Source organism: Triticum aestivum, chromosome 5D (genome assembly GCF_018294505.1).
Source record: "Triticum aestivum cultivar Chinese Spring chromosome 5D, IWGSC CS RefSeq v2.1, whole genome shotgun sequence".
Taxonomy (NCBI): Eukaryota; Viridiplantae; Streptophyta; class Magnoliopsida; order Poales; family Poaceae; genus Triticum; species Triticum aestivum.
Window position 1 is genome coordinate 271,641,952 of NC_057808.1, and position 19,064 is coordinate 271,661,015.

Genomic DNA, 19,064 nt, shown 5'->3' on the forward strand with positions numbered 1-19,064 from the left:
GCCGGTGGAGTCTTCGTCGACCGAACCCAACTGCAAGAGGAGAAAAGCGGTTGGCCCGATGACGCTTCCCCGCCATCCTCTCCCTCGACGTTCACATCTTCTCACGGGGCGGCTGTCTGCCACCAAGGAATAGGAGGGGACTGCCCCCAGCCAAATAGTTGGGCAGGTTGTGAATTGTCAGGAGGAGCTTAGGGTTGTCAGTATTTGCAGGTTGTGAATTGTGTTTTGTGTTGTGTATTTTGAGAGTACTTTCATATATGAATGCCTTTTGAATTTCAGAATTGCAGTATTAAGCATATGAAGTATTTTATGAATTCTAGAGATCTATTTTTAGCACTTAAAAAAATGTAGTTTCATAGGAGTATAAAAGTGCAGACAATGTGATTCTCAGAGAAGAAACTACAAGTTTCAGTTTCAAATAAGAAACTGCAAGTTCAGTTTCAGATAAGAAACTGCAACTTTCAGAGGCAGAGCATTTATATTAACACGGCCTTTTTAAACAGGGATAACATCATGTTGGAAGTTTTATTCATGGTCGAAAATGGAACTACCAGCCAGTTAACATCATGCTGATCAACATGCATGCATAGCACATCTTCATATGACGCACAGTCAAAAAGATATGCTATTTTCAAAATGCCCACACAATGTTGAGTGTGCGAAAAACAGAGAAAACGAGGGACGAAGTTTTGGCAAGTGTTGGAAGTGGTGTGCGTAGATGACAATGGGGACCCACATGTCAATAATGGTAGAGGCAAAAAATTTGGAGATATTTTCCCTGCATCAGGTGGAATCGAACCCAGGCGGAACAGCTGCCGGGTAGTGTCACTTGGCCACTGGGCTAGTTCAGTACTTTCGTTACAAATAAGGCACTGCCTCAGGTGGTCCGATCTCCTCCTGCGCCTTTGTGCGCTCGTCGCGGCGCCGCTATCTGCCGTTGTGAACATGCTGAACAAATAAGAGGAATCTGGAGAGGACTGTACGTGGAGAGGCGGACAGTCAGGACCCACCAGGTCTATGGCCGTACGCAAGCAAGTGCCTCATTGAAAAAATACTTCCTCCTAATGCTATACTGACGTTGGGGCCCACGGGTTTGTCAACGTAGTTACATTTTTTTAGGTGCTTCAACGTAGTTACTAAAGGAGATAAATTCACAACGAAGCCGAGGAGCCGGCAGGTATCATTTATTATCACTGGGCAGCAAGTATCAGCTGGGTTGTGGGCTGCCCCGTCTACGCTTTCTTTTTTAACATGCGCAGCCCACGACATGCCGGTTTGTATTTTCTTGAGGGCCATCATGTATCAACCGGCCTATGGACCTCCCATCCGAGGTTTTTATTTTTCCTGAAACATCGGCAGCCCAACTTATGTATTTTTTTTAAGAAAACGCAGAGGTCTGTTCTATTTTTCTATATAAGAATAGGAACGCCTGGTCCAACTTATGTTTCCCTTCTAACTATATTATATATATATATATATATATATTATTTTATATGTTATTATATATTACTGTTATTGTCATCATATATTTAATAGATACTTACATATGTAAGAAAACAATATCCCACATCTTATTAACTTATAAAAATAATTTCTTAACAATAAAATCCTGGATTTTTTGGCAACGAAAATCCTGGTGATTGTGTACAAAAGCTTGGTAAGATTTAAGGACCAATGTAATAATAAATTACTTGTTATTCAAATATATCTATAACAAAATGCTCCGCCCCTGTTTATTTTTTGATAACATTGCTGCGCCCAACCCAACATTATAATTAGAATCAGCCCAGCAAAATCGTGTATTTCGAGAAAGTGCAAATGGCCTATAATTTTTTAGGAAAAAATAAATGGGCCGCATGTTCACCCAGCCCAGCAAATGGACTGTAATTCTAAAAAAAGAAATCAAATTGACTGTAAATTCTGAAAAAATGGGTTGAATACGTGCCACATTTTTGGAGGCTGAAATGTGGGCCAATAGGTCGAAGCCAACGCAAGTCGTTGTCAACTTAGTCAACAAATGATTCTGACATTGTTAGCCATTGAATTTACATCCAACGACTGACATCCATCTTCAATCTCTCGTCTTCTTCCTCCAGCGCCGCCGGGACCACCTGCTCTCGCCTCCTGCTGCTAGCAGCGCTGCTTAGCACGCTTCGCTGTGAAGCACTACCCCACCGCCGGCCAGGCCATCCCTCCACCCCTCCACACCTCCTGTTCTTCTCCACCGACTGCCGAACCACACCGCACCAGAACCAGTTAACCCTCGTACACCTCTCTGTCTGCGACTCCACTCCCGCATCTTCCCATCTCCGGCTCGTTGTTGTCCGGGGCCTCGCCGTCGTCCACCACCCTGGATGCGCTTGGCGCGGAGTGGTCAACGTGGTCAACGAACGACATCCATCGGAAGTGGACTGTACGTGGAGAGGCTGACAGCTGGGTCCACGGCCGCACGCAACAAAATGCCTCCTTATTACGCGCAAAATAATGATTTCTCCACCTGACAGCTGGGACCCACCGGAAGGGCCTCTGTATTTCGTGGAAAAAAACGTTCCCCCCGCTGACAGGTCAGACCCACCAGCTATATCTTCGCACGCCAGGAAGTGCCTCCTTATTACGCACAATAAAATGAATACCCCCCTGCTAGCTGGGACCCACCATAGTGGGGGGCTGACTTGTGGGCCTACTAAGTTGACGGGGATGGAGTGCTTTGTCAACTTAGTCAATATGAATGATTCTAGCTCCAGTGACCGTATGATGTCCATCCAACGGCCGTAGTGCTTCTTCAACCTCTAGTCTTCTTGCTCCAGCCGCCCAAACCAGCGTCGGTCGTGCCGCGTGCTCCTGCCTCCCGTGGCCGGCTGTGATGCTGTGGAGGCCTCACCGCCCCCTATTACACCCACCGCTGGCCAGGACATCCACTCACCCACACCCCCTGTTATTCTGCGGCGACGGCAGCCTCACACCGCAGACGAACCAGTGAACCCTCGTACTCCTCTCCGAGTGGGCTTCCACTGTCGCGTCTTCCCCCGCTCCGCGTCATCCCCTTCCTAGGCCTCGTTGTCGTCCACCGCCCTGGTGCTCTCGGCGCGGCGTGGTCAACGTGGTCAAGAAACGACTTCCATCGGAAGAGTATTGTACGTGGAGAGGCTGACAGCTGGGTCCATGGCAGCAGCAAGGAAGTGCCTCCTTATTACGCGCAAAATAATTATTCCTCCACCTGACACCAGGGACCCACCAGATGAGCCACCGTATTTCACGAAAAAAACGTTTCCCCCCTGACTGCTGGGACCCACCAGCTACATCTTCGCACACAAGGAAGTGCGTGACAGTCAGGACCCACCTGGTCGATGCGTACGTAGCGTTGTAATTCTGGTCACGAACGTGTACGCACATACTGGTCGATCGGTCTGTCTGCAGGCTGTAGTGATGAACCGTGGCCGTGTAAGGAAGGGCACGTGTCGTAGTAGAGGCACGCACGTAGCATGTCACACAGTCCCGTTAATATTGTGTACACGTATGTACAGCGGCCAGGGTGCAAGAAAGTAAATACGACCACGTATGTACATACGGGCGGGGTCTCGAATGCCTACTCGTGTATACGTACGGCCAGGGCTCGTGTACATGGTTGGTTCAGAATGGAGAAACTGCGTTGTCGTCGTGTTCATCGGGAGCCAACCAGCTTGGACAGAACAGCCGATCGAAATGAGGCCTGGCGTACCGCAAAACGGAGGAAACGGCCTTGTGTTCGATCGGCCACGGTCGAAACGGGATCCTGTTCATCTGGAGGGGTCTGGCGTACCGCAAAACGGAGGAAACGGACTTCTCTTGGACCTCCTACGGTCGAAACGGGGTCCTGTTGATCGGGAGGGGTGTGGCGTACCGCAAAACGGAGGAAACAGACTTGTGTTGGAGCACTACGGTCAAAACAGGGGTCCTGTTCATCGGGAGGGGTGTGGCGTACCGCAAAACGGGACTCCACGAGATACTGTCCATCTCCACCGTCGACTGCCTCCACGGGCTACTGTTCATCCACCGTCGACCTCCTCCAGCCTCCACCTGCGACTATTCATCCACGGGCTCCTGTTCAACCAGCCTCCACCGCTCCTCCACCGGCTACTGTTCAACCAACCCTCTCCACGGGGTCCTGGTCAACCACCCCTCCACGGGTTACTCTTCATCCAGCCCTCTACCGGCTACTTTTCAACCAGCCCTCCACGGGGTCCTGTTCATCCAGCCCTCCACGGGGTCTTGTTCATCCACCCCCAATCGGCTCGATCGGCGTACTGTTCATCCAGCGGCAACGACCTCTACTACCACGGGGTCCTGTTCATCCAACCCCCCAACAACGCTCACTGTTCATCAAGAGGCAACATCGATCGGCTTCAGTTAGCAGCTGTAGTGAAGGAATCGCTCAATCGGGTTCAGCTAACAGCCATCGATCGATTGCTCGGGTTTAGTAACGCGTAGCCTGCAGTGCAATCGCTCAAGTTCAGTAGGCGAACGCCTCGCTCGGGTTCAGTTAGAGCCCAACGCCTCGCACCCACGCGTATGTGTATAAGAGAAACGCGTATTGCTCGGCCGCCGACCACCCACCCTAACCAGGAACTCCCCGATATTTTCCTCGCCCTCGCTTCTACCACGGTTTTTTCCGTCATGGACGGCCAAAGAATGTCATGCAGCTGCGTCTCCGGCCCGCCCAGGACGAAAAGCCCAATTTCTTTCATGATTTTTTGTCATAGAAGTAGGAGCCCACAACATCTATGATGATACCGGGTTTTGTCACAATTATCGTCATAGAAGTGTCATAAGCATGACAGGAAAAAAATTCGTTCGGCCCAAAATGTTATGGATGTGTCTTTTTTTGTAGTGAGGGGTTCCGGGCATCCCCCCAGCAACTACATAGGCCTAATGGGCCAAGAAGGGGACAGACCAGCCCCTAGGGGGTTGGTGCGCCCCATGTAGGCCAAAATAAGGAGGAAGGAAAGAGGGGAAGAGAGAAAGGAAGGGGAGGGATTCGGCCTCCCCCTTCCTTCTCTCCTCCCTCCTCCTTCCTTCCCCCTCCGGATGAATATGGAAGGGGGGATGCCGAATTGGGAGGCACCCAAGTAGGATTCGTCCTACTTGGGGCGCCCCCATGGTTGCCTCTCCTCCCCTCCAAACTATATATATGAGGGGGCCACCGCTAGAACACACAACATTGATTCCTAGTCGTGTGTGGCGCCCCCTCCTTAGTTTACGCCTCCGGTTATATTGTCGTAGTGCTTAGGCGAAGCCCTGCGCGGATCACTTCAACTTCACCATCACCACACCGCCGTGCTGACGAAACTCTCCCTCGACACTTTGCTGGATCAAGAGTTCGAGGGACGTCATCGAGCTGAACGTGTGCAGAACTCGGAGGTGCCGTACGTTTGGTGCTCGATCGGTCGGAATGAGAAGAAGTTCAACTACATCAACCGCGTTGTCAAACGCTTCCGCTTTCGGTCTACGAGGGTACGTGGACACACTCTCACCCTCTCATTGCTATGCATCTCCTAGATAGATCTTGCGTGAGCGTAGGATTTTTTTTTTGAAATTGCATGCTACGTTTCCCAACAGTGGCATCCGAGCCAGGTCTATGCGTAGATGATATGCACGAGTAGAACACAAAGAGTTGTGGGCGGTGATCGTCATACTGCTTACCACTAATGTCTTATTTTGATTCGGCGGCATTGTTGGATGAAGCGGCCCGGACCAACCTTACATGACCACGTTCATGAGACCGGTTCCACCGACAGACATGCAACTAGTTTTGCATAAAGGTGGCTGGCGGGTGTCTGTTTCTCCAACTTTAGTTGAATCGAATTTGACTGCGGCCGGTCCTTGTCGAAGGTTAAAACAACAAACTTGATAAATCACCGCTGTGGTTTTGAGGTGTAGGTAAGAACGGTTCTTACTAGAAGCCCATAGCAGCCACGTAAAACTTGCAGCAACAAAGTAGAGGATGTCTAACTTGTTTTTGCAGGGCTTGTTGTGATGTGATATGGTCAAGACATGATGTGATATACGTTATTGTATGAGATGATCATGTTTTGTAAAAGTTATCGGCAACTGGCAGGAGCCTTATGGTTGTCGCTTTATTGTATGAAATGCAAACGCCATGTAATTGCTTTACTTTATCACTATGCGTTAGCGATAGTTGTAGAAGCAATAGTTGGCGAGACGACCACGACGCTACGATGGAGATCAAGGTGTTAAGCCGGTGACGATGGAGATCATGACGGTGCTTTGGAGATGGAGATCAAAGGCACAAGATGATGATGGCCATATGATGTCACATATTTTGATATGTGATGTTTATCTTTTATGCATCTTATTTTGCTTAGTACGGCGGTAGCATTATAAGATGATCCCTTACTAAAATTTCAAGGTATAAGTGTTCTCCCTAAGTATGCGCCGTTGCGACAGTTCATCGTGCTGAGACACCATGTGATGATCGGGTGTGATAAGCTCTACGTTCACATACAACGGGTGCAAGACAGTTTTGCACATGCGGAATACTCGGGTTAAACTTGACGAGCCTAGCATGTACAGACATGGCCTCGGAACACTGGAGACCGAAAGGTCGAACATGAATCATATAGTAGATATGATCAACATAGAGATGTTCACCATTGAAGACTACTCCATCTCACGTGATGATCGGACATGGTTTAGTTGATTTGGATCATGTAATCATTTAGATGACTCGAGGGATGTCTATCTAAGTGGGAGTTCTTAAGTAATATGATTAATGGAACTTAATTTATCATGAACTTAGTCCTGATAGTATTTGCATATCTATGTTGTAGATCAATAGCTCGCGTATAGCTCCCATGTTCTATTTTTGATATGTTCCTAGAGAAAACTAAGTTGAAAGATGATAGTAGCAATGATGTGGAATGGGTCCGTGATCTGAGGATTATCCTCATTGCTGCACAGAAGAATTATGCCCTTGATGCACCACTAGGTGACGAACCTGTTGCAGGAGCGGATGCAGATGTTATGAACGTTTTACAAGCTCGGTATGATGACTACTTGATAGTTTAGTGCACCATGCTTTACGGCTTAGAACCGGGACTTCAAAAATGTTTTGAACGCATGGAGCATATGAGATGGTCCAAGAAGCTGAAAATGATATTTCAGACTCATGCTGGTGTTAAGAGGTATGAGACCTCTCACAAGTACTTTGCCTACAAGATGGAGGAGAATAGCTCAGCTAGTGAGCATGTGCTCAGAATGTCTGGGTACAACAATCGCTTGAATCAAGTGGGAGTTAATCTTCTAGATAAGATAGTGATTGATAGAGTTCTCTAGTCACTATCACCAAGTTACTAGAACTTCGTGATGAACTATAATATGCAAGGGATGACGAAAACGATTCCCAAGCTCTTCGCGATGCTGAAATCAGTGAAGGTAGAAATCAAGAAATAGCATCAAGTTTTGATGGTTAACAAGACCACTAGTTTCAAGAAAAGGGGCAAGGGAAAGAAAAGGAAACTTCAAAAAGAATGGCAAGAAAGTTGCCACTCCCATGAAAAAGCCCAAAGCTAGACCCAAGCCTGAAACTAAGTGCTTCTACTGCAAAGGAAATGGTCACTGGAAGTGGAACTGCCCTAGATACTTGACAGATAAGAAGGATGGCAAAGTGAACAAAGGTATATTTGATATACATGTTATTGATGTGTACTTTACTAGTGTTTATGGCAACCCCTCGGTATTTGATACTAGTTCAGTTGCTAAGAGTAGTAACTCGAAACAGGAGTTGCAAAATAAACAGAGACTAGTTAAGGACGAGGTGACGATGTGTGTAGGAAGTAATTCCAAGGCTGATACGATCACCATCGCACACTCCCTCTACCTTCGGGATCAGAACTGAACCTAAATAAATGTTATTTGGTGTTTGCGTTGAGCATTAATATGATTAGATCATGTTTATTGCAATATGGTTATTCATTTAAGTCAGAGAATAATTGTTATTCTATTTATATGAATAAAACCTTCTATGGTCATACACCCAATGTGAATGGTTTTTTGAATCTCGATCGTGGTGATACACATATTCATAATATTGATGCCAAAAGATGCAAAGTTGATAATGATAGTGCAACATATTTGTGGCACTGCTGTTTAGGTCATATTGGTGTAAAGTGCATGAAGAAACTCCATGCGGATGGACTTTTGGAATCACTTGATTATGAATTATTTGATGCTTGCGAACCATGCCTCATGGGCAAGATGACTAAAACTCCGTTCTCCAAAACAATGGAGCGAGCCACTGACTTATTGGAAATAATACATACCGATGTATGCGGTCTGATGAGTGTTGAGGCTCGCGGCGGTATCGTTATTTACTCACCTTAACAGATGATTTGAGCAGATATGGGTATATCTACTTAATGAAACACAAGTCTGAAACATTTGAAAAGTTCAAAGAATTCAGAGTGAAGTGGAGAATCATCGTAACAAGAAAATAAAGTTTCTATGATCTAATCGCGGAGGCGAATATTTGAGTTATGAGTTTGGCCTTCATTTAAACCAATGTGGAATATTTTCACAATTCACGTCACCAGGAACACCACAGCGTAATGGTGTGTCCGAACGTCGTAACTGTACTTTATTAGATATGGTGCGATCTATGATGTCTCTTACCGATTTACCACTATCATTTTGGGGTTATGCATTAGACACAGGTGCATTCACGTTAAATAGGGCACCATTTAAATCCGTTGAGACGACAGCGTATGAACTATGGTTTGGCAAGAAACCTAAGCTGTCGTTTCTTAAAGTTTGGGGTTGCGATGCTTATATGAAAAAGATTCAGCCTGATAAGCTCGAACCCAAATCGGAGAAGTGCGTCTTCATAGGATACCCAAAAGAAACTGTTGGGTACACCTTCTATCACAGATCCGAAGGCAAGATCTTTGTTGCTAAGAATGGATCCTTTCTAGAGAAGAAGTTTCTCTCGAAAGAAGTGAGTGGGTGGAAAGTAGAACTTGATGAGGTAATTGTACCTTCTCTTGAATTGGAAAGTAGCTCATCACACCAACTAGAGAGGAAGCTAATGATGGTGATCATGAAACTTCAGATCAAGTTACTACCAAACCTCGTGGGTCAACCAGAGCACGTTCCGCACCAGAGTGGTATGATAATCCTGTTCTGGAAGTCATGTTACTAGACCAAGACGAACCTACGAACTATGAAGAAGCTATGATGAGCCCAGATTCCGATAAATGGCTTGAGGCCATGAAATCTGAGATAGGATCCATATATAAGAACAAAGTGTGGACTTTGGTGGACTTGCCCGATGATCGGCAAGCCATTGAGAATAAATGGATCTTCAAGAGGAAGACGGACGCTGATGGTAGTGTTACTATCTACAAAGCTCGAATTGTCGCAAAAGGTTTTCGACAAGTTCAAGATGTTGACTATGATGAGATTTTCTCACTCGTATCGATCTTAAGTCTGTCCGAATCATGTTAGCAATTGCAGCATTTTATGAAATCTGGCAAATGGGTATCAAAACTGCATTCCTTAATGGATTTATTAAAGAAGAGTTGTATATGATGCAACCAGAAGGTTTTGTCAATCCTAAAGGTGCTAAAAAATGTGCAAACTCCAGCAATCCATCTATTGACTGGTGCAAGCATCTCGGAGTTGGAATATACGCTTTGATGAGTTGATCAAAGCATGTAGTTTTATACAGACTTGCAGTGAAGCCTGTATTTACAAAAAAGTGAGTGGGAGCACTACATCCTTTCTGATAAGTATAGGTGAATGACATATTGTTGATCGGAAATGATGTAGAATTTTCTGGAAAGCATAAAGGAGTGTTTGAAAGGAGTTTTTTCAAATAAAGACCTCGGTGAAGCTGCTTACATATTGGGCATCAAGATCTATAGAGATAGATCAAAACGCTTGATAAGATTTTTCAATGAGTGCATACCTTGACAAGATTTTGAAGTAGTTCAAAATGGAACAGTCAAAGAAGGAGTTCTTGCCTGTATTGCAAGATGTAAAGTTGAGTAAGACTCAAAACCCGACCACAGCAGAAAATAAAAAGAGAATGAAAGTCATTCCCTATGCCTCAGCCATAGGTTCTATAAAGTATGATATGCTGTGTACTAGACCTATTGTGTACCTTGCCATGAGTTTGGCAAGGGGGTACGATAGTGATCCAGAAGTGGATCACTGGACAGTGGTCAAAGTTATCCTTAGTTACCTAAGATGACTAAGGAAATATTTCTTGGTTATGGAGGTAATAAAGAGTTCATCGTAAAGAGTTACGTCGATGCAAGCTTTTACACCGATCCGGTTGACTCTGAGTCTCAATCTGGATACATATTGAAAGTGGGAGCGATTAGCTAGAGTAGCTCCATGCAGAGCATTGTAGACATAGAAAAATTGCAAAATACATACGGCTCTGAATGTGGCAGACCCGCTGACTAAACTACTCTCACAAGAAAAACATGATCACACCTTAGTACTCTTTTGGTATTAATCACATAGCGATGTGAACAAGATTATTGACTCTACTAAACCCTTTGGGTGTTAGTCACATGGCGATGTGAACTAATCACATAAAGATGTGAACTATTGGTATTAAATCACATGACGATGTGAACTAGATTATTGACTCTAGTGCAAGTGGAAGACTGAAGGAAATATGCCCTAGAGGCAATAATAAAGTTGTTATTTATATTTCCTTATATCATGATAAATGTTTATTATTCATGCTAGAATTGTATTAACCGGAAACTTGATACATGTGTGGATACATAGACAAAACACAGTGTCCCTAGTAAGCCTCTACTAGACTAGCTCGTTAATCAAAGATGGTTAAGTTTCCTAACCATAGACATGTGTTGTCATTTGATGAACGGGATCACATCATTAGGAGAATGATGTGATGGACAAGACCCATCCGTTAGCTTAGCATAATGATCGTTAAGTTTTATTGCTATTGCTTTCTTCACGGCATATACATATTCCTTTGACTATGAGATTATGCAACTCCCGGATACCGGAGGAATACCTTGTGTGCTATCAAATGTCACAACATAACTGGGTGATTATAAAGATGCTCTACAGGTATCTCCGAAGGTGTTTGTTGGGTTGGCATAGATCGAGATTAGGATTTGTCACTCCGAGTATCGGAGAGGTGTCTCTGGGCCCTCTCGATAATGCACATCATAATAAGCCTTGCAAGCAATGTGACTAATGAGTTAGTTGCGGGATGATGTATTACGGAACGAGTAAAGAGACTTGCCGGTAACGAGATTGAACTAGGTATGAAGATACCGACGATCGAATCTCGGGCAAGTAACATACCGATGACAAAGGGAATTACGTATGTTGTTATTGTGGTACGACCGATAAAGATCTTCGTAGAATGTGTAGGAACCAATATGAGCATCCAGGTTCCGCTGTTGGTTATTGACCAGAGAGGTGTCTCGGTCATGTCTACATAGTTCTCGAACCCGTAGGGTCCGCACGCTTAACGTTCGATGACGATTTTGTATTATATGAGTTATGTGATTTGGTGACCGAATGTTGTTCGGAGTCCCGGATGAGATCACAGACATGACGAGGAGTCTCGAAATGGTCGAGAGGTAAAGATCCATATATAGGACGATAATATTCGGACACCGGAAGTGTTCCCGGGGTTTCGGGTCACCGGAAGGGGTTTCGGGCATCCCCCCGGCAACTACATGGGCCTACTGGGCCAAGAAGGGGACAGACCAGCCCCTCGGGGGTAGGTGCGCCCCATGTAGGCCAAAATAAGGAGGAAGGAAAGAGGGGAAGAGAGGAAGGAAGGGGAGGGATTCGGCCTCCCCCTTCCTTCTCTCCTCCATCCTCCTTCCTTCCCCCTCCGGATGAATATGGAAGGGGGGAGGCCGAATTAGGAGGCGCCGAAGTAGGATTCCTCCTACTTGGGGCTCCCCCTTGGCTGCCTCTCCTCCCCTCCAACCTATATATATGAGGCGTGGAGCACCGCTAGAACACACAACATTGATTCCTAGCCGTGTGCGGCGCCCCCCTCCATAGTTTACGCCTCCGGTCATATTGTCGTAGTGCTTAGGCGAAGCCCTGCGTGGATCACTTCACCATCACCGTCACCACACCATCGTGCTGACGAAACTCTCCCTCGACACTTTGCTGGATCAAGAGTTCGAGGGTCGTCATCGAGCTGAACGTGTGCAGAACTCGGAGGTGTCGTACGTTCGGTGCTTGATCGGTCGGAACGAGAAGAAGTTCAACTATATCAACCGCGTTGTCAAATGCTTCCGCTTTCGGTCTACAATGGTACGCGGACACACTCTCCCCCTCTCGTTGCTATGCATCTCCTAGATAGATCTTGCGTGAGCGTAGGAATTTTTTTTAAAATTGCATGCTACGTTTCCCAACAGTTCGTCGGTGGCCGACGTCGACTCCAGCAGGTATGGATCTGAGATCCCCCCCCCCCTTTCCCCGCATTTCTGGCAATTATGTAGGTGTTCATGGTGGTTCTCCCCGGGGCGGCTTGATCCATACCACCGAGATGACGAGGACGGTGCGACTAGGAGGGAGACGGCTGGTTTGTTGGAGAGTGGTCGCCGGTGTAGGTAGTTCGGCGGCGTTGTAGGTCGCCGGTGTAGTTAGGTTGCAGGATTTGGATCTGCTGCAGGATTGTTTTACATAATTTCTGCACTGGTAATGTCATGCAAAGGGACTTGAAGCTGCAGGATCCCTTGTATTATTTCTGGATTTCTGGAGCTCATAGTTTCCGTAGGATTCCCTGTGATTTTCTCTGAAGCTCATAGCTTATGATGAACTTAAAGTTGCAGGATCCCGCGCGGCCAGTCTTTTTCTTTTTCTTGCAATAAGGGTCTTGTTTCAGTAGGTTTCTGCAACACAAGACTAGTTTCAGAAAGAAAGAAAAAATGATTCGGTGGTGAAGGTTTTTTTCTGCAACTCGGGTCTTGTTTCAAAAGATTTCTGCAACATGTCTTTTGTTTCAGAAAGAAAAGAAATGTTTTGGTTGTGAAGGTTTTTTTTCTGCAATAAGGGTCTTGTTTCAGAAACATAGCCCGAGTAGCACCGCCGGAGGAGTGCCCGACGTTAGAGAGTGAGTGGTCAAACATTGCAACATGACGCATGATTTCGGCGGCAGCGTTTTTTGCGGTGGTGGAGGCTGGCGCCGCGCTGGATGCAGCTGTGTCAGGACAGCGGACAGGGGAATATGTTTCCGAAACAGATGGGTTGTTGTAGGAAGTAAAAGGTGGTCACGCGTGCGCGATGGTAAGATCCGACGGTTGTTAGGGGGCTGATCGAACGGAGCTCCATGCGGCGGATGTTTCCAACACATCCGTCGGCCGACGCGTAGCAGCGCCCTTAAATGATTTGGAACTACAAAAAACTTTCAAAAAATTAAAAATGAGAATTTTGAAATAAAATGTTTAATAAATCATAATTTTTTTGTGGATTCAAAAAATATTCGCGATTATGTTTGCTTATTCAAAAAAGTTTGAACTTTTCAAAACAAATGTTCGGGAAATAAAAAATGTTCATGATTTTTTTAAGAAAATCATGCATTAAAAAATGCTAATGGAATTGAACAAAATTTTGCCAATTCAAAAAATGTTCATGAATGGAAAAATATCCTAAAAATTCAAAAACTGTTTGTGACTTACAAATATTTTTATTCATTCATAAAATGTTGGCTGATTAAAAAAATGGCCATGCATTTCAAAAAATGCTCATTAAATCAAAGAAAATGTTCATAAATTTTAAAAATTGTTCCACCAGTTTCCAGGAAAATGTTCATTGATTCTAGAAATGTTCGCGGATTCAAGAAAATTGTTTATAAAAATGTTCACAATTTGTTTATAATTTTTTTGTAAATAGTATAAAATGTTCATGAGTTCAAAAAATGTTTGAAAATTTATAAAAGTGTTCACGAGTTTTTTTTTTTTATGATTTCACGAAGTTGAGAGTAATGGTGTATTTCAATGATGCACCAAATGTGATCATGACCATCTGAGATTATGCTTTTTTTTCCGGCCCTTTTGCTAGTAATAAAATAAAGAAACGGCCGGGTGTGTCTCAGTCCGGTCATCCAACAATACCAGCTAAGAATCATTGGCTTGGTCAGACTTTACCTGACCAAATACCTAATACTTACGCAGGCTCATCAAACAACGCTTTTTATCTTTTTTCAGGATTTGGCCCGAACTGTTCAGCATTCTGCTTTGAACGATGAACTTGAAGTAATAGGTGTTCAGCATTCTGCTTCCAATTGATGAACTTGAAGCGAATTACGTTGGCCTGGACGCAGAAATTTCCATGACGCTCTAGTTCCCATGCCCATGTATCCTCCTCTAAACGTCCAGTGGGTAACCTCTGTATAGCTTCAGAGTCACCCGGAAAGTTTTAACCCAAGACACATTTAGGGAAAGTTGATTCAGCAAAATCTTCCTATCCAAACAACCCCTAAATATGAGGAAAGAGAAGAGAAAAATGTACGAACCTGCAACTCTATTACACAATTAATTAATTAATAAGGCTGATTTTTATGACATGGCAGTTTAGATCGTTGCACAAGATTTTACTAATTATTATGCAGTCTAAAATTTATGCAAGAAAATTACATTCATTGCTGCTAAGGGAGCCAGAAGACCACAATTCTTACTGCTACGACATAGGTAAGGGAGAGGCTGCCATGCCCTCCAATAGTTACATCAGCGTTCGACCAAGAGAATAAGCATAGAAACTCAGGAAAATACAAACACTCACTCACAGAAAGAACCATTGGCCGAACCCCGTCGATAATCAGGCAACTTATAACCTTCTAGAAGGACACCCAATCTTGTTAAGAATTCACCATGCAGCGGCGCCTCAATGATAGCAGTCCAATGAACCTTCACTTTCAGCTTGAGGGAGCCGTGTTCGCACAGAGTCTCACTCAGAGGGTATTTGAGAGCAACAAGACTAGTAGGGTCGTCCCCATCATCCTCCGCACCCGCGCTTTCCATTTCATCAGGTTCCTCTTGGCCTTCTTCGTCAGACACAATGTCATCCTCATCTTCATCTTCTTCCTCAGGCCTAATATAATCCTCATCCTCAATCTCAGAACCAGCACCAAGAAAACACACATAGATCGTCTCTTGTTCATCTCCCTTGAGTGTGTTGTCTCGTATACGCCGCGAGACAGCTAACAGGTTATGATCCAACACAAGAGAGCCAGTTTCCGTCACCAAGTCCCCACTAGGCAGACGACTACTATCATAAACAACCATATGCTGTCTATAATTTCTAGCAGTCCCAACTGTTATTTTACCATTGAAGTGTACAGCACGATCACCAAGCTGTTGTTTTCTCACAAGACTGACTTCAACACTAGCTGCCATTGGAGATGCCACATGTTGCAATACCAATTTCACCGTACTCTGGAAACTAGGTAGCTGGCTGATCATGCGCTTGTTGTAGAAGTTGTGACGGTAGAGTATTACACCTTTGCTGAACTGTACATCACAATCAGGCCCACCCTTGCCCTTGACCTTTAAATCAAACTCGAAACACATCAAGCCATCAGTAACCAATGCTCGGCGTGGACCTGTCAGAGCTAACATATCCTTCTGCACAAGGGTTCAGAACAACAATTAGAATCAAAACATGACTCCAGGTAGTTGAACAAGCTTATAAAGTTGGACATGGAAAGCATGACTAGTCATCAGATAAACCAAAACCATTTCAAAAATCATACTCAACATCATTCTGTTGCTGCACTGCTGTTTCTACAGAGGGTCTATACATTTGTGACCTGTATGGTCAAATGAGCAAGACATGAGACTAAAACTTGCAAACATTAAGACACTTCCTGATTCAAATAATCCAACTTTACACAGAAACAGATTAAACAAGTGACAGGACCTGCACTGCTGTTTCTACAGAGGGTCTATACATTTATGACCTGTATGGTCAAATGAGCAAGACATAAGACTAAACTTGCAAACATTAAGACACTTCCTGATTCAAATAATCCAACTTTACATAGAAACAGATTAAACAAGTGACAGGACCTCAATGGAGAAATCTCACAGAAAATAAAAGGGGGCAGAACTGATGAAAAGGTGTTGTTTCTTGACAAGAAAAGGCAGATTACTAGTAAGTTATATCGACAAAACAATAGATAGCACATGATGACAACCTGCTAACACTATAATGTTCCAATTAATTAAATAAAACGTTTTAAAAGGAAGATAACATAACTGGTCAACCAAGGTGCATGGCAGATTTACAGTGAAGAGGGTACTACATCTAAATTGTACTACTGTATAAGAATGAAGGAAGGAACAAATATATACCTCCGAATTGATGAACTGGGCATCCTTCCTTTCACGATCGAACAGAACGACACATTTGTAGTCAACCTCATCCCTCGCAATAACTCTGCCATAAACCTCGACTGGGTATGTGTGCTCAGGGCCAGATTTAACAACCCTCAAGGAGATGACATTGATGGATGAACCCGCCATATTAGCCGCATCAGCTTCATATGGTGGCCCAAGTGGAACTTTTGCTGCAAATTAATAAAGATCAAAGAAACAAATCAGAACAAACAAGAGCATGAACGCTTCTGATTATAATAGCTAGAGCTAGAAGGAAGTCTACGGTTGTGACCTGTTAATATAGAAGTACACTCTCTTCATCATGGTCGAAGCTGGCCAGGTGGAAGCTGCAGAAGCGGCTGGGGACAACAGCTCTCCTCTTAGGATCGTAGATCAAGAGTGCCTTAACTTTTTCCGTGTGCAAATCAGCCAGCTTACACCGGTCAGTGCCACGCACCAGCTCAACAAACGTGGGCTGCTTATCGATTTGCTGCTGGGTCTGATTGAAATTGCTAGAGAGAAGATTTCTGGCTGCATCTAGAAAGCCCAGTTGCTCGCTACACTGTTTCGTTCGATCGTGTGTTAGCGCAGTCCCGACGCCGAGTACTTTCCGACGACAACAACTACCGACGACGACGAACCAACTCACTGACTGAACTCGACGAAGTGCTTGTGCGTCGAGGTGAAGCTGGCCACCTGATCCCTAAATTTTTTTTTTTTTTTTTTTTTTTTTGAGAATTGATCCTTTGCTGGACGTGAAAAGTACTAGTTATGCACTAGCACTTCTAGCAGGGCAGCAACACGCACGGTTATTTGGATAGCCAGCAGGCTCGCGTCGAGCCTGTGTTCTTCTTTATTGCTTTTCAACTCGTGGTTTGGTTTACAGGGGACTTGCACGGGTATAAATGGCAGCTAGCCTGCCTAGTTACATGATGAATCGGTATAGGATACTAGTCCTACACGGAAACTAACTCATATACTAGTTGGACACGTACTAACCAGACCGGACGTTGGGTTTACTTCCAACATCGTGTTGCGGTTGGTCACTAGACTTTTTACTTGTTTGTTTCACATGTATGAAATCTGCTTCCATCATTCTAGGAACTGTGTATCTGACGTCCGAATTCGGAGAAGCGTCAGTGGAAGCGGTGCAAGCGCGAGTGGGACGTGGCATTTAGGATCGCACCAGCTATCATCCTGTACGCCCTCTCCGACGGATGGACGGCGTCGAAGAAGACATATTTGCCGGCGTCGTCGCACGCCAGCGCGCTCTTCAAGCTCCACAGCGCCCCCGTCTCCACATACCCCGTGCCACTGCCACAGCATCCTTGGGCCGAGTTCTCAAACCCATATTCCCACGGCCTGGCGATCATGGCCGACAGGAGGCCGTACTGGTCGACGTACGCCACCCGCGCCCCGGGAAGCTCCCGGCCGAGCCTGCCGATCATCCCCTCGAGCCTGCGGTTGAAGCTCACGGCCGCCATGTTGTACGCGCTGTTGCAGTCCCCGGGGATGCGGAGGTTGACGGCCCTCTCCAGCGGCAGGCACCCCAGCGGCGGCAGGCCGGCGAAGGTGACCGCGCGCGCGCCGAGCCCGTGCACGGCCCGCACGGCCGCCTCCGCGGCGCCCACGAGGTACGCCTCGTACTCCGCCGGGGTGAAGCTGTAGCCCCTGACCGGGAACACCAGGTAGTTCTGCAGGAAGTCGCTGGCGCCGATGCTGAAGATGTAGAGGGCGCCGGCGATGATGCGGCGCGCCGCCGCCTCGCCCTTCGCCCGTCTCAGCCGCTCCGTGTACTGCCTGAAGTGGTCGATCTGCTCGCTCAGGGTCATCGCCGACTGCGTCAATCAAATTCAACTTTAGTTTTTCTTTTATTTTCTTTTTGAACATTAGTTGCATTTATGCATGGTTACCGGGATTTGCGCGGTAATGTTGTCCAGTCCGGAGCCTGCGGAGGCGAAGCTGACGCCCGAGGCGAGATGGTGGATGGTGTGGGCGGGGTCGAGGTACGCCGGCACCGAGGGCGGCAGGCCCAGCGCCTCGGAGACGAAGTCGGCGGGGAGGCGGCCATTGGAGAAGCGGCCGGTGGCGACGCCGCCGGCGTAGTCCCGCCCGTACGGAGCGTAGTTGCCCCTGGCTACGGTCTGGATGAAGTTGTTGTTGCCGGTGTCCGCGGTGGAGTCGCCGAACACAATCACCGCCGGGACCTCGCCTGAACCAGCGGCGGGGCCCTGGAGTGCCAGTGCCAAGACGGCATGCACTAGGACCAAGACCACGGGCATGGCATGTCGCAGAGAGGACATGTTTCTCTAGTTCGAATTCTCGCGTGCTGTGGGCAGTGGCTGCGTGAGCGTAAGATTTATAGTGCCGCTGCACTGTACGAGCCGCCAGGCATGGTGATTGGTTGAAGGATGAGCCGAGCTTCTTGCTCATCCATCTCTGAGGCGGTGACTTCTTGCAGCCGCCAATCTTGGCACTTGAGTGATTCGTTACATGCAACGTAGGACCAAGCTGGTACATTCTTCTAGCTCGTACTGCAAGCCAACCACTAGTAGCAGTTAACCAAGTTTCGGTGGCGCTTTCAATACGTGCAACCCGGCCGCCAATTTCATTCAACTCAGCCACTTAACCCATCCGAATCAATCCCGAGGCAAAGCAGGAAACCAGCGCAGGCCAAAA

The 19,064-nt window shown here is 46.1% G+C and overlaps 2 protein-coding genes across 2 annotated transcripts; both read right to left on the reverse strand.

The window, feature by feature from the left end:
• Positions 1–14,675: 14,675 nt before the first annotated feature.
• LOC123120825 (uncharacterized) lies at positions 14,676–17,092 on the reverse strand. The gene is made up of 3 exons (XM_044540812.1): positions 16,678–17,092; positions 16,362–16,576; positions 14,676–15,632 (listed from the first exon to the last, which is right to left on the reverse strand). Exons 2-3 carry the CDS (start codon positions 16,530–16,532, stop codon positions 14,787–14,789), a joined length of 1,017 nt encoding a protein of 338 aa, XP_044396747.1. The 5' UTR covers positions 16,533–16,576; positions 16,678–17,092; the 3' UTR covers positions 14,676–14,786.
• Positions 17,093–17,197: 105 nt separating this feature from the next.
• Positions 17,198–18,939, reverse strand: LOC123120824 (GDSL esterase/lipase At2g04570). Its single transcript, XM_044540811.1, has 2 exons — positions 18,299–18,939; positions 17,198–18,223 (listed from the first exon to the last, which is right to left on the reverse strand). Exons 1-2 carry the CDS (start codon positions 18,686–18,688, stop codon positions 17,522–17,524), a joined length of 1,092 nt encoding a protein of 363 aa, XP_044396746.1. The 5' UTR covers positions 18,689–18,939; the 3' UTR covers positions 17,198–17,521.
• Between the last annotated feature and the right edge of the window lie 125 nt (positions 18,940–19,064).